Source organism: Haliotis asinina, chromosome 11 (genome assembly GCF_037392515.1).
Source record: "Haliotis asinina isolate JCU_RB_2024 chromosome 11, JCU_Hal_asi_v2, whole genome shotgun sequence".
Classification (NCBI taxonomy): domain Eukaryota; kingdom Metazoa; phylum Mollusca; class Gastropoda; order Lepetellida; family Haliotidae; genus Haliotis; species Haliotis asinina.
In genome coordinates this window covers 9,502,651-9,516,693 of record NC_090290.1, presented here as the reverse complement: position 1 = coordinate 9,516,693, position 14,043 = coordinate 9,502,651, and the positions used below count along the sequence as shown (strand labels likewise).

The 14,043-nt window shown below is 43.9% G+C and overlaps 1 protein-coding gene across 1 annotated transcript; it reads left to right on the top strand.

The window, feature by feature from the left end:
• The first annotated feature begins 406 nt into the window (after positions 1–406).
• On the top strand, positions 407–13,332 carry LOC137256200 (acetylcholine receptor subunit alpha-1-A-like). The gene is made up of 7 exons (XM_067793918.1): positions 407–482; positions 1,647–1,783; positions 3,271–3,315; positions 3,864–3,973; positions 11,340–11,881; positions 12,383–12,579; positions 13,040–13,332. The coding sequence occupies exons 1-7, from the start codon at positions 425–427 to the stop codon at positions 13,319–13,321; spliced, it is 1,371 nt and encodes a 456-aa protein (XP_067650019.1). The 5' UTR covers positions 407–424; the 3' UTR covers positions 13,322–13,332.
• Positions 13,333–14,043: the final 711 nt, after the last annotated feature.

The following is a 14,043-nucleotide window of genomic DNA, read 5'->3' as shown; positions in this document are numbered from 1 at the left end:
TGGCTGTTCATTCATCCCTATTATCATCCACTGTTTCGAGCAACTCCACTACGTCGCATTCAGTTGATGGATTACTTTATAAAGCCATGTTATGCATTATGGAGTAACTAACAACCTGGTACCATCACAGTCGTTTTCAGATAATGTGTCGTCTACGCACTATCGTTTTGACTTTTGACATTTACAGGCACATTACAATAGGCTATAAAACATAAATGATTGTCATTGACCGTTAATGAATATATAATTACGCAATGATGTCTAAATACCACCGTCCTGCCACAGAGGGAATCAGAGAGCAGTTGCATCTGTCTGTGCTGGAACCTGGCAAGTAATCCGCTGATCAAGACTCCTAGCTGGAATAGTTCCTGGTTCGTTAAGTGTTGTACACAGTTTCACGGCTGGGCTTGTGTGGTTGAGAGAGATGCTCTTCCCGGAGATGGATGTAAAGACGTTACTTCTCTTCCTTGGATGGATGCTAGGTAAAGACAATCTTACAGCGTATGTCCAGGTATCGTTTGGAATAGTATGTAAGTCATTCCAGGGCTAATTAGCTTGTTCCAAGACGTTGATTGATTTCTTAATATTCGCCAAGCCTAATATGCCACATACGCCCTGCTCCACGGCTGTTCTGAATGCTGAGCCCCGTGGATGTATGGTAATTCTATCATCCGATGCGGCGAGTCTAAATAAGCGTGCAGTACAGCCCCAGCCGGTTATGCGTTTTTTATGAAGTTATCTTTAATATGTTTTACCTTGGAGACTTGTGCAGGTGTTTGGTTACAAGACCGGAGAGAATCGAGGCTTATGAAGAACCTTAACTGGGCCTTTGCAATGTAAAGAGGAATAGCTGTTAGGTCTCCGGTTTACGAGAGCAGTAGGTGTCAAAAGTAATTTGAATGTTTGAGAAGGCGGCTGCTATTTTCACATATTGTTGTTTTGTTGCTTTCTAGATTTATTCATAAAATGTGTCTGGATTTATTCATAAATATTCTGTTATGCTGTTGTTTCATATCGTTGTGTACGATCTCCTAACACTTGATGTTATGCTTGCGCTGCTGTTTCATGATGTCTCGTGTGTATCCCTGTTTCCGATCTACTTTCTCCTGACCTTGTGATATTGTTTCATGTCTCGTCTGTGTACATGTTAGTGTTAACTTCTCTTGTGAATCTCAGAAATTTACAGTATTTCGTTGTGGACGTTCCCATCTATTGGCCACCTCTGCTCTACATCAGGGGATTCCCGTCATCTGTCTATATGTGATGATGTTTTGTTGTTCAGCGTCTCATGTCTACTCCTGGTGGTGGCCCGTTGTTTCACGTCTCCTGTCTAGCCCTTATGACGCTCCGTTGTTTCACGTCTCATGTCTGTCTCTGCTAATGTCATTTTGTTCCACGTCACCTGTCTGTCAATGATGACGCTCTCTTGTTTCACGTCTCCTGCCTACCTGTGATAATGTCCTGTTATTTCACTTCTCCTGCTAACCGCTAATGACCTTCTGTTGTTTCTGATAATGTCATTTTGTGTAGCGACTCCTGTCTGGTAATGATGACGTTCTGTTGTGTCACGTAACCTGTGTGTGGTTTTTTTTTTATATTTAATGATTTCGACTGTTTACAAATGCCTGATATTGTTCTGACGGCAGTCCCTGCAGCTTGCAATCCCAAACAACGCCTGGTTGCGGATTTGTTTCGAAGTTACGACAAACGTGTTGAACCCTTTGGTCCTAACACCACCCTGGATGTGAGGATGGACCTCACCCTTGTCGAAATATCTGGCATCGTAAGTGTACCTGACCACATTTGGAACGTTCACGTTGTATAATGGAATTGGCTGAGTGTAAGTCTGATACACTTAACTTGTATTCTGCAATAGTGCTACAGAACATTTGCACACGTCTGTAGTTGAATAGTTGAAACACTACAAACTGTTGCGATTCGGCTTACAGGAGCAGTTGTGGTACTTGTTATGATGTATATACTATGTATTAGACAGTTAAAGAGCAAAAGTGATACAAAAGTGATATGTTCACGCTATACATATAGTTGGGGTTGTAAGCATAATGATGTTGTCGCGGTATTCGACACCAGTGGCTGTCCCTTGGCAGCTGAGGAGATCACCGGTCATCGTGATCCGATCCCACCAGGGTGTGCCGAATGGAGATAATTCCATAATGTCGGTGTGGTGATACAGTTCCCGATCATCATTCTGTGTATTAGCTGTAGCAGGGTTCCAGTTTGTCGACGATCACGGAGAGGTCCTGCGTTTATCCGTCGGTCATCACATCTCGTGGTACATCTGGGGCGACAACTCCGAGGCCTATCGTGAACGGCAGCGTAATTTGCCCACCGCAGCCGGCTGACACCAAACTGCGAGGCATCTAGTTGTGTTTAGGTGTGGACTTGTGTTCATCCGGTGTGGAACATTCCTATGACGCTCCATCTTCATGTACTCTTGACACTGTGGAAGGTAGTGAAAAGCTGGACGACATTGGTCCTAGGCCGAAATTTATAGCAACCCTTCCACATGCAGCACATGTATTTTGCCATTTGCCAGGTGTGAAACATGGTGTGATTTTCCATACCCACCTTCTGATGCGTTTGGGCCCAATGTTACCGTATCCAAGGACACCCGGTGGTCATTGTACAACATGCTAAACTGGGCAAATGGTTATCCACAAACAAGTATTTGCAGGATGTACATGCTTGTGTTTAACTTCAATACCCCCTACTGTTATTGAATGGTATATATAGAATAGTTCAATAGAAATAGTGATATTTACATTATTATAGTTCAGGAAACACAGTTATATATTTAGGATCTATGATGAATAATTCTAGAGCAATCGTGAATAGTTTGTACTATATTTTGACCACTGTGGACCCTGTCTAAACCGGCACTCATTGGGACTGAAGAAATTGGCCGGTTTAGACAATGTGCCGAATCGGACAGATGCCGGTTGTGACAGCGTCCACTTTAGTTTAAGAGAACTGGTGATAACGTTATATATTGAATAGTTAAAACAAATCACGCTGACATTTGCGTTAACGTTGCTTAGTACAGTTGTGTTGTGAAGACATGACAATTTAGTCACCATTTCTTTGGCTTGTTGGGCAGTAAGGGACATCGTTACTGAGTCACTGTGTGTATATTTTCTTAGAACGACTCGGCTTTCATAAATACCAAATCATCAATCTTAAAGTCCATTCTTTATGCTGGTCGATTTTAGAAGTGATGATGACATCATAACCCCTTTTCAATTATTGTAGGATGAACAAAACCAAGTGATGACTACAAACTGCTGGATAACTTTGGTACGTATGTGTGCGTGAGGGAGCGAGGGAGATGGGGACGGAACTGATCACTTTCGTGTGGGAGTAATCTCAAAAAGGAAACGCATCTTGTGGTTCTTGTGACCTATCTGTCAATATGTACCTGAAACCGACGACAATAGGCTCGCCACGGCCCTGTTCCATCGTCTGGTCCGATGTCTGGTCAAACCAATAACACACCTTACAAAGGACAGTACATTAAGTAAAACATAAGCTTAGCATTCAACTTCTTAACACACTGCTTCCATTAAAGGCAGCGGTTGATTTGCACAACTGTACTGCTTCTTGCTTTGATTGTTACAAACAACCCCATTCTAAAAGCTAATACACACACGTCACTTATTCCTACAAACGGGTCCAATGCATTGAGATTTATGCATGTAGAATACTGCCAATGATCTTGGTGGCAGCAACTAGATCTGTGATAATGTGCTTCCTAGAGAAGCGTTCCTTGTTTGCTTGGGCTTTTTTTTTAAGGATGATTGAAACTGAAAACCTAAACTAAGGTTTATTTGCTCAACTTTTTATAGATATGGAAGGATGCGTCGTTAGAATGGCAAACAGAAAAATACGAGAACGTAACAGACATCCGGGTTCCAGCTGACTCCATATGGACGCCTGACCTAAGAATAAAAAACGCGTGAGTACCTGCCGATGTCTTTTATGGCATATGCTATGAGGAGGATATTAGAAGTAGTTAATCCTGGACGTGCGTTTGTATCCATGAAAATAAAAATGTTTCAGTGGAAACTGACAGTGAAGTATGGGCTTGTTAAGTTATAATCTGCCATCAAGGTACAATAAACTCCTTGGATCTCGAGCTCCTGAATCTCGAATCTGCTACCTAATATCTCGTCCCAATCTCTTCTTATATATTTATCATTATTTTTTAGTTATATCTCGAAGAGCCACATACATGATATCTCGAACCTGAAAATTAGTCCCAAGATTTTTGTATCCCAATCTCGGACAGTCCTCTGCGCAACAAACATTTTGCAGACATGCTCAATGCGTTGTCAACATAAGATACATTGTGTTACTGGCGGACTCCCAATACTGTACCGACCCGTGAAGGTCCCGGGGTAGAATAGGCCTTCAGCAACCCATGCTTGCCATAAAAGGCGACTATGCTTGTCGTAAGATACGACCAACGGGATCGGGTGGTCAGTTTCGCTGACTTGGTTGACACATGACATCGGTTCCCAATTGTGCAGATCGATGCTCATGTTGTTGATCACTGGATTGTCTGGTCCAGACTCGATTATTTACAGACCGCCTCCGTATAGCTTGTACTTTGCTGAGTGCGGCGTAAAACTACACTCACTCACTAATACTGTACCCATAGGGGCTTGTAGCGCTAAACGCTGACAGGGTCTAAGTACTGTATCAAAGGACACCAAGACACGTCCGGAAACGGTGCATACCTTGATGGTTGCTTTTAGCGTTACAAGCCCCAGTATAATATCCTTCACTAATAAACAATATTCGATATCGATAAAGACAACTCTCGTCAAGAAGCAATGTTGCTCAAAGTATGTGTTGTACCAGTCGGTGCTGGAATATTGTTTGTATCTTCAAGAGGTGATCCCTGCTGGGTTATATTATGGGATTCAAAGATGACGATGAATCAGTAGACAAAGTAGTTACATGACTGTTGCTATGATATTGTCTAACATTGCCCAGCGGCCATGATGCTGGTAGCTAGTGTCAATGTCAATATTGCTTCCAATGTCAAAAGTTAAAGTAATGGACTTATACCAGGTCGGGTTCATGTATTCATTCATCCGCCGTCAATAAGCTACATATAGCACAGTATAAATACGTGCCTACTGATCAGCTTACTCAAATCTGTATACAAATGTTACGAACAACCCATTCAATATGAAACTAAATAAACAATGATGTCAGTCATCTAAACATAACATATGTCTAAATATTTTATAAAATATATAACCATTAATTTTCATCCAAAACCATGTCTGAACGGATATGACCCTTGAATGCTTAATGTTGAGCTTATTATGTGAACAAACATCTCATTTTGCATGCCTTAAACACTTCAAGGTCAATACCGAGTGTAACCTACATGTGACAGTATGGCACTCTGCACTCTCCTCCTCATGCACCCTGTCAGCCTCCTGTTTCTCCGAAAGTCTCGTCCATACAATTCCTAGTGTAAAATAGCTTCTAACTGGGTCAGGTTCTGCACAGGTGGATCCCTTTGTTGCTCCTGACTACCAAACATGTCATTTTGCATGCCTTAAACACTTCAAGGTCAATACCGAGTGTAACCTACATGTGACAGTATGGCACTCTGCACTCTCCTCCTCATGCACCCTGTCAGCCTCCTGTTTCTCCGAAAGTCTCGTCCATACAATTCCTAGTGTAAAATAGCTTCTAACTGGGTCAGGTTCTGCACAGGTGGATCCCTTTGTTGCTCATGACTACCAAACATGTCATTTTGCATGCCTTAAACACTTCAAGGTCAATACCGAGTGTAACCTACATGTGACAGTATGGCACTCAGCACTCTCCTCCTCATGCACCCTGTCAGCCTCCTGTTTCTCCGAAAGTCTCGTCCATACAATTCCTAGTGTAAAATAGCTTCTAACTGGGTCAGGTTCTGCACAGGTGGATCCCTTTGTTGCTCCTGACTACCAAACATGTCATTTTGCATGCCTTAAACACTTCAAGGTCAATACCGAGTGTAACCTACATGTGACAGTATGGCACTCTGCACTCTCCTCCTCATGCACCCTGTCAGCCTCCTGTTTCTCCGAAAGTCTCGTCCATACAATTCCTAGTGTAAAATAGCTTCTAACTGGGTCAGGTTCTGCACAGGTGGATCCCTTTGTTGCTCCTGACTACCAAACATGTCATTTTGCATGCCTTAAACACTTCAAGGTCAATACCGAGTGTAACCTACATGTGACAGTATGGCACTCAGCACTCTCCTCCTCATGCACCCTGTCAGCCTCCTGTTTCTCCGAAAGTCTCGTCCATACAATTCCTAGTGTAAAATAGCTTCTAACTGGGTCAGGTTCTGCACAGGTGGATCCCTTTGTTGCTCATGACTACCAAACATGTCATTTTGCATGCCTTAAACACTTCAAGGTCAATACCGAGTGTAACCTACATGTGACAGTATGGCACTCAGCACTCTCCTCCTCATGCACCCTGTCAGCCTCCTGTTTCTCCGAAAGTCTCGTCCATACAATTCCTAGTGTAAAATAGCTTCTAACTGGGTCAGGTTCTGCACAGGTGGATCCCTTTGTTGCTCATGACTACCAAACATGTCATTTTGCATGCCTTAAACACTTCAAGGTCAATACCGAGTGTAACCTACATGTGACAGTATGGCACTCAGCACTCTCCTCCTCATGCACCCTGTCAGCCTCCTGTTTCTCCGAAAGTCTCGTCCATACAATTCCTAGTGTAAAATAGCTTCTAACTGGGTCAGGTTCTGCACAGGTGGATCCCTTTGTTGCTCCTGACTACCAAACATGTCATTTTGCATGCCTTAAACACTTCAAGGTCAATACCGAGTGTAACCTACATGTGACAGTATGGCACTCTGCACTCTCCTCCTCATGCACCCTGTCAGCCTCCTGTTTCTCCGAAAGTCTCGTCCATACAATTCCTAGTGTAAAATAGCTTCTAACTGGGTCAGGTTCTGCACAGGTGGATCCCTTTGTTGCTCATGACTACCAAACATGTCATTTTGCATGCCTTAAACACTTCAAGGTCAATACCGAGTGTAACCTACATGTGACAGTATGGCACTCTGCACTCTCCTCCTCATGCACCCTGTCAGCCTCCTGTTTCTCCGAAAGTCTCGTCCATACAATTCCTAGTGTAAAATAGCTTCTAACTGGGTCAGGTTCTGCACAGGTGGATCCCTTTGTTGCTCCTGACTACCAAACATGTCATTTTGCATGCCTTAAACACTTCAAGGTCAATACCGAGTGTAACCTACATGTGACAGTATGGCACTCTGCACTCTCCTCCTCATGCACCCTGTCAGCCTCCTGTTTCTCCGAAAGTCTCGTCCATACAATTCCTAGTGTAAAATAGCTTCTAACTGGGTCAGGTTCTGCACAGGTGGATCCCTTTGTTGCTCATGACTACCAAACATGTCATTTTGCATGCCTTAAACACTTCAAGGTCAATACCGAGTGTAACCTACATGTGACAGTATGGCACTCTGCACTCTCCTCCTCATGCACCCTGTCAGCCTCCTGTTTCTCCGAAAGTCTCGTCCGTACAATTCCTAGTGTAAAATAGCTTCTAACTGGGTCAGGTTCTGCACAGGTGGATCCCTTTGTTGCTCATGACTACCAAACATGTCATTTTGCATGCCTTAAACACTTCAAGGTCAATACCGAGTGCAACCTACATGTGACAGTATGGCACTCTGCACTCTCCTCCTCATGCACCCTGTCAGCCTCCTGTTTCTCCGAAAGTCTCGTCCGTACAATTCCTAGTGTAAAATAGCTTCTAACTGGGTCAGGTTCTGCACAGGTGGATCCCTTTGTTGCTCATGACTACCAAACATGTCATTTTGCATGCCTTAAACACTTCAAGGTCAATACCGAGTGTAACCTACATGTGACAGTATGGCACTCAGCACTCTCCTCCTCATGCACCCTGTCAGCCTCCTGTTTCTCCGAAAGTCTCGTCCATACAATTCCTAGTGTAAAATAGCTTCTAACTGGGTCAGGTTCTGCACAGGTGGATCCCTTTGTTGCTCCTGACTACCAAACATGTCATTTTGCATGCCTTAAACACTTCAAGGTCAATACCGAGTGTAACCTACATGTGACAGTATGGCACTCAGCACTCTCCTCCTCATGCACCCTGTCAGCCTCCTGTTTCTCCGAAAGTCTCGTCCATACAATTCCTAGTGTAAAATAGCTTCTAACTGGGTCAGGTTCTGCACAGGTGGATCCCTTTGTTGCTCCTGACTACCAAACATGTCATTTTGCATGCCTTAAACACTTCAAGGTCAATACCGAGTGTAACCTACATGTGACAGTATGGCACTCAGCACTCTCCTCCTCATGCACCCTGTCAGCCTCCTGTTTCTCCGAAAGTCTCGTCCATACAATTCCTAGTGTAAAATAGCTTCTAACTGGGTCAGGTTCTGCACAGGTGGATCCCTTTGTTGCTCATGACTACCAAACATGTCATTTTGCATGCCTTAAACACTTCAAGGTCAATACCGAGTGTAACCTACATGTGACAGTATGGCACTCAGCACTCTCCTCCTCATGCACCCTGTCAGCCTCCTGTTTCTCCGAAAGTCTCGTCCATACAATTCCTAGTGTAAAATAGCTTCTAACTGGGTCAGGTTCTGCACAGGTGGATCCCTTTGTTGCTCATGACTACCAAACATGTCATTTTGCATGCCTTAAACACTTCAAGGTCAATACCGAGTGTAACCTACATGTGACAGTATGGCACTCAGCACTCTCCTCCTCATGCACCCTGTCAGCCTCCTGTTTCTCCGAAAGTCTCGTCCATACAATTCCTAGTGTAAAATAGCTTCTAACTGGGTCAGGTTCTGCACAGGTGGATCCCTTTGTTGCTCATGACTACCAAACATGTCATTTTGCATGCCTTAAACACTTCAAGGTCAATACCGAGTGTAACCTACATGTGACAGTATGGCACTCAGCACTCTCCTCCTCATGCACCCTGTCAGCCTCCTGTTTCTCCGAAAGTCTCGTCCATACAATTCCTAGTGTAAAATAGCTTCTAACTGGGTCAGGTTCTGCACAGGTGGATCCCTTTGTTGCTCATGACTACCAAACATGTCATTTTGCATGCCTTAAACACTTCAAGGTCAATACCGAGTGTAACCTACATGTGACAGTATGGCACTCAGCACTCTCCTCCTCATGCACCCTGTCAGCCTCCTGTTTCTCCGAAAGTCTCGTCCATACAATTCCTAGTGTAAAATAGCTTCTAACTGGGTCAGGTTCTGCACAGGTGGATCCCTTTGTTGCTCATGACTACCAAACATGTCATTTTGCATGCCTTAAACACTTCAAGGTCAATACCGAGTGTAACCTACATGTGACAGTATGGCACTCAGCACTCTCCTCCTCATGCACCCTGTCAGCCTCCTGTTTCTCCGAAAGTCTCGTCCATACAATTCCTAGTGTAAAATAGCTTCTAACTGGGTCAGGTTCTGCACAGGTGGATCCCTTTGTTGCTCATGACTACCAAACATGTCATTTTGCATGCCTTAAACACTTCAAGGTCAATACCGAGTGTAACCTACATGTGACAGTATGGCACTCAGCACTCTCCTCCTCATGCACCCTGTCAGCCTCCTGTTTCTCCGAAAGTCTCGTCCATACAATTCCTAGTGTAAAATAGCTTCTAACTGGGTCAGGTTCTGCACAGGTGGATCCCTTTGTTGCTCATGACTACCAAACATGTCATTTTGCATGCCTTAAACACTTCAAGGTCAATACCGAGTGTAACCTACATGTGACAGTATGGCACTCAGCACTCTCCTCCTCATGCACCCTGTCAGCCTCCTGTTTCTCCGAAAGTCTCGTCCATACAATTCCTAGTGTAAAATAGCTTCTAACTGGGTCAGGTTCTGCACAGGTGGATCCCTTTGTTGCTCATGACTACCAAACATGTCATTTTGCATGCCTTAAACACTTCAAGGTCAATACCGAGTGTAACCTACATGTGACAGTATGGCACTCAGCACTCTCCTCCTCATGCACCCTGTCAGCCTCCTGTTTCTCCGAAAGTCTCGTCCATACAATTCCTAGTGTAAAATAGCTTCTAACTGGGTCAGGTTCTGCACAGGTGGATCCCTTTGTTGCTCCTGACTACCAAACATGTCATTTTGCATGCCTTAAACACTTCAAGGTCAATACCGAGTGTAACCTACATGTGACAGTATGGCACTCAGCACTCTCCTCCTCATGCACCCTGTCAGCCTCCTGTTTCTCCGAAAGTCTCGTCCATACAATTCCTAGTGTAAAATAGCTTCTAACTGGGTCAGGTTCTGCACAGGTGGATCCCTTTGTTGCTCATGACTACCAAACATGTCATTTTGCATGCCTTAAACACTTCAAGGTCAATACCGAGTGTAACCTACATGTGACAGTATGGCACTCAGCACTCTCCTCCTCATGCACCCTGTCAGCCTCCTGTTTCTCCGAAAGTCTCGTCCATACAATTCCTAGTGTAAAATAGCTTCTAACTGGGTCAGGTTCTGCACAGGTGGATCCCTTTGTTGCTCATGACTACCAAACATGTCATTTTGCATGCCTTAAACACTTCAAGGTCAATACCGAGTGTAACCTACATGTGACAGTATGGCACTCAGCACTCTCCTCCTCATGCACCCTGTCAGCCTCCTGTTTCTCCGAAAGTCTCGTCCATACAATTCCTAGTGTAAAATAGCTTCTAACTGGGTCAGGTTCTGCACAGGTGGATCCCTTTGTTGCTCATGACTACCAAACATGTCATTTTGCATGCCTTAAACACTTCAAGGTCAATACCGAGTGTAACCTACATGTGACAGTATGGCACTCAGCACTCTCCTCCTCATGCACCCTGTCAGCCTCCTGTTTCTCCGAAAGTCTCGTCCATACAATTCCTAGTGTAAAATAGCTTCTAACTGGGTCAGGTTCTGCACAGGTGGATCCCTTTGTTGCTCATGACTACCAAACATGTCATTTTGCATGCCTTAAACACTTCAAGGTCAATACCGAGTGTAACCTACATGTGACAGTATGGCACTCAGCACTCTCCTCCTCATGCACCCTGTCAGCCTCCTGTTTCTCCGAAAGTCTCGTCCATACAATTCCTAGTGTAAAATAGCTTCTAACTGGGTCAGGTTCTGCACATGTCCCAAAGGATCAACGTCGGGCCTCATTCATTCGTTAGGTATGTCTTGGTCAGAAAAGTTCTTTGTGTATATCTACATTTATAGGAGCAAAGTGTTTACTGATACTGATTCATTTTCTATGCAGAGTGGAAATCGATCTATTATCTTCATCCGGACCAAACAACGCCATTCTGCAGTCAAGTGGACACGTTTTGCTCAACTACCAGGCCATCTTGAAGACGTCGTGTGAAATCAACGTCACATCCTTTCCCATGGATCAACAAGAATGTCGGATGCTGTTTGAGTCGTGGACATACCATGGTGATCGACTCAATATCACAAATGGTGAACGAGGGGCAGCACTCTTAAATGAATATGTTTCCAATACAGGATGGAACATGATCTCATTTAATAAGGACAGGTGGGTCCTTTATTACTCGTGTTGCCCAGAACCCTATATTACATTAGTGTACACAGTGACCCTGAGACGGCGGCCCCTGTTCTTCATCATGTATCTCGTCATGCCCTGCCTCATCATCACCTTGGTGGCTCTGCTGGGACTCCTGGTGCCCAACGAATCCGGAGAGAAAATATCTATTGGAATCACTTCTCTTTTGTCAATGATAGCGTTGTTGCTTGTTCTGTCGACATGGCTGCCATCGACGTCGGTGGAAATCCCTCTACTTGGTACGTTGTGTTTAGGGAAAAAAACCCAAATACGTGGACAATGGCTATCACTATGATACGTACCGTACAGTACACCACACGTACCTAACATGTGTACTATATCTCTGCTGAATTTATACTACATTCAAACTATATTTATACGACATTTATATTACATTGTACGATATGTACAACATTATGCTACTTTTATATTATATGTATGCGATATACTTTACATTGCATTATGTCATATTTATGTCACATTTACACAATATTTTATACTCATTTATACAACATGTACATGCATACTACATTTTTGCTGCATGGCTGCTACATTTATGAATAATTTCAACTGTATCTGTGCAACTTTTATGCTTTTTTCTATACTGTACGCCATACTAGCGATGTGGGTTTACAACATGCAGTCGTCATTCACACAGATACAGCTATAAATATTCTTTCTGGGAATCACTATGGCATTCTTCCCATGAAATATCTTTAATATGGGCTTTGCACCTACAGGATGGTACTACGCGATCAACATCGTTATTGTGTCTCTGAGTGTTGCGCTGGCCGTGTTCACTTTGAATATTCATCACCGAGGGGCGAGTGGACACAAACTGCCGCGGCTTGTGAAAACTTTGTGCTTTAGTTTTCTTGCGAGGATCCTCTTCATCAACATAGACCAGCCGGAGTCGACCGACCAGAACATGGTACATGTATGTATGGTGCTCATTCTGTGACATATCTCATTGGTTCCCACTTGCGCAGATCGATTCTCATGTTGTTGATCACTGGATTGTCTGGTCCAGACTCGATTGTTTACAGACCGCTGCCTTATAGCTGTAATATTGCTGAGTGCGGAGTAAAACTAAACTCACTCACTCATTCTGTGATATGGGCGGCGAGGTATCTCAGTGGTTAGCGTTCGTTACGCCGAAGACCCGGGTTCGATTCCTCATGTGGGTATAATGTGTGAAGCCAACTTCTGGTGTTCTCTGATGTGATGTTGGTGAAATATTGCTAACAGCGGTGTAAAACTACATTCACTCACTCATTCTGTGATAATGTCAGAAATAGTTCTCTTTGCTGTTTGTCCATGTTGGTCTGAACATTGACTGAATGTGTGACCAGTATTTATTTGTTTCTTGGAATCCATTGCATGATTTAAACACGCAGACCCTGATTCCTGCTGATGACGGGGCTATGGATGGAGGCAAAGCAGCACCTACCCTGACAGAGGGACAGCCCTGTGTTTGGAATAATGTGGTGGATATTCTCAACCGATTGCTCCACACAGTAGAGAAGGCCATGGACCTACACAAGAGGAGAATCGCAACACAAGAAAGCCTTGACGAAGCTACGTATGAATGGAAGCAGCTGGCCATCGTTCTTGAACGCGCTCTGACCATCATATTTCTCATCGTCACACTTATTACGACTTGTGCAATGTTCTCGTAGACTCACTGGTAGCCAGGCGGTTGATGTTAATGCTAGTCAGACAGTAGAATTAGCTGCTGTATGTATAATAGTATAAAGACCTTTTCTGTAAAACCGAGAGTTGGCCTTGTGTTGAACCTATTCTCGTGTCCGACTGCATGTCTTGTTTCTATTGCACTTGGAGTTGCTGTATCTACTTTGATCTTCTGCTCTCCAGAACCTAAAGATAGGCCCGCGGTTAAAGTGTTCGCTCACCAGACAGCCGACCCCGCTTCTGTTCCCCATGTGGATTATTGTATCTGTTATGACCTACGCTCTAGAAACTGCAGATAGGCATAGCGGTCAAAGCGGTCGTTTATTAGGTCACATGTGTGACTTGCACATTTATCACGTTTCTGACAATCTCGGTGGCAGGATAATGGGGTGTAATTAGCAATTATATCGTAGAATATACTAAACTTACAAGAAGTCTCGACATTGGGGTTACAGTGGCAGTACAAAATGAGTGGCAGATTCAACAGAAGTATTATACAAAAGTAATGATTGCATCAATAAAGACATCCTCGATATCTCCAGGGTATACGTTCCGATAAGTCTCCACTATACCCTGGACGCATCTACGTCTTACCTCGAGCTCCCTTGACTGTCTTTTGATCCAGTCAGGTGTCTACGCAGGGAAGTTGAGCGAACCAATCACAACTCACTTTCGTTTTTTGAATTATCTAACCGATTATACTTGGCAT

Bases quoted from the DNA above. Each gene is read 5' to 3' on its own strand.
- LOC137256200 (XM_067793918.1), top strand. From the start codon at position 425: ATGCTCTTCCCGGAGATGGATGTAAAGACGTTACTTCTCTTCCTTGGA. The intron at 483-1,646 runs GTAAAGACAATC...TTCTGACGGCAG, and splicing joins CTTCCTTGGATGGATGCTAG to TCCCTGCAGCTTGCAATCCC. The intron at 1,784-3,270 runs GTAAGTGTACCT...CAATTATTGTAG, and splicing joins TTGTCGAAATATCTGGCATC to GATGAACAAAACCAAGTGAT.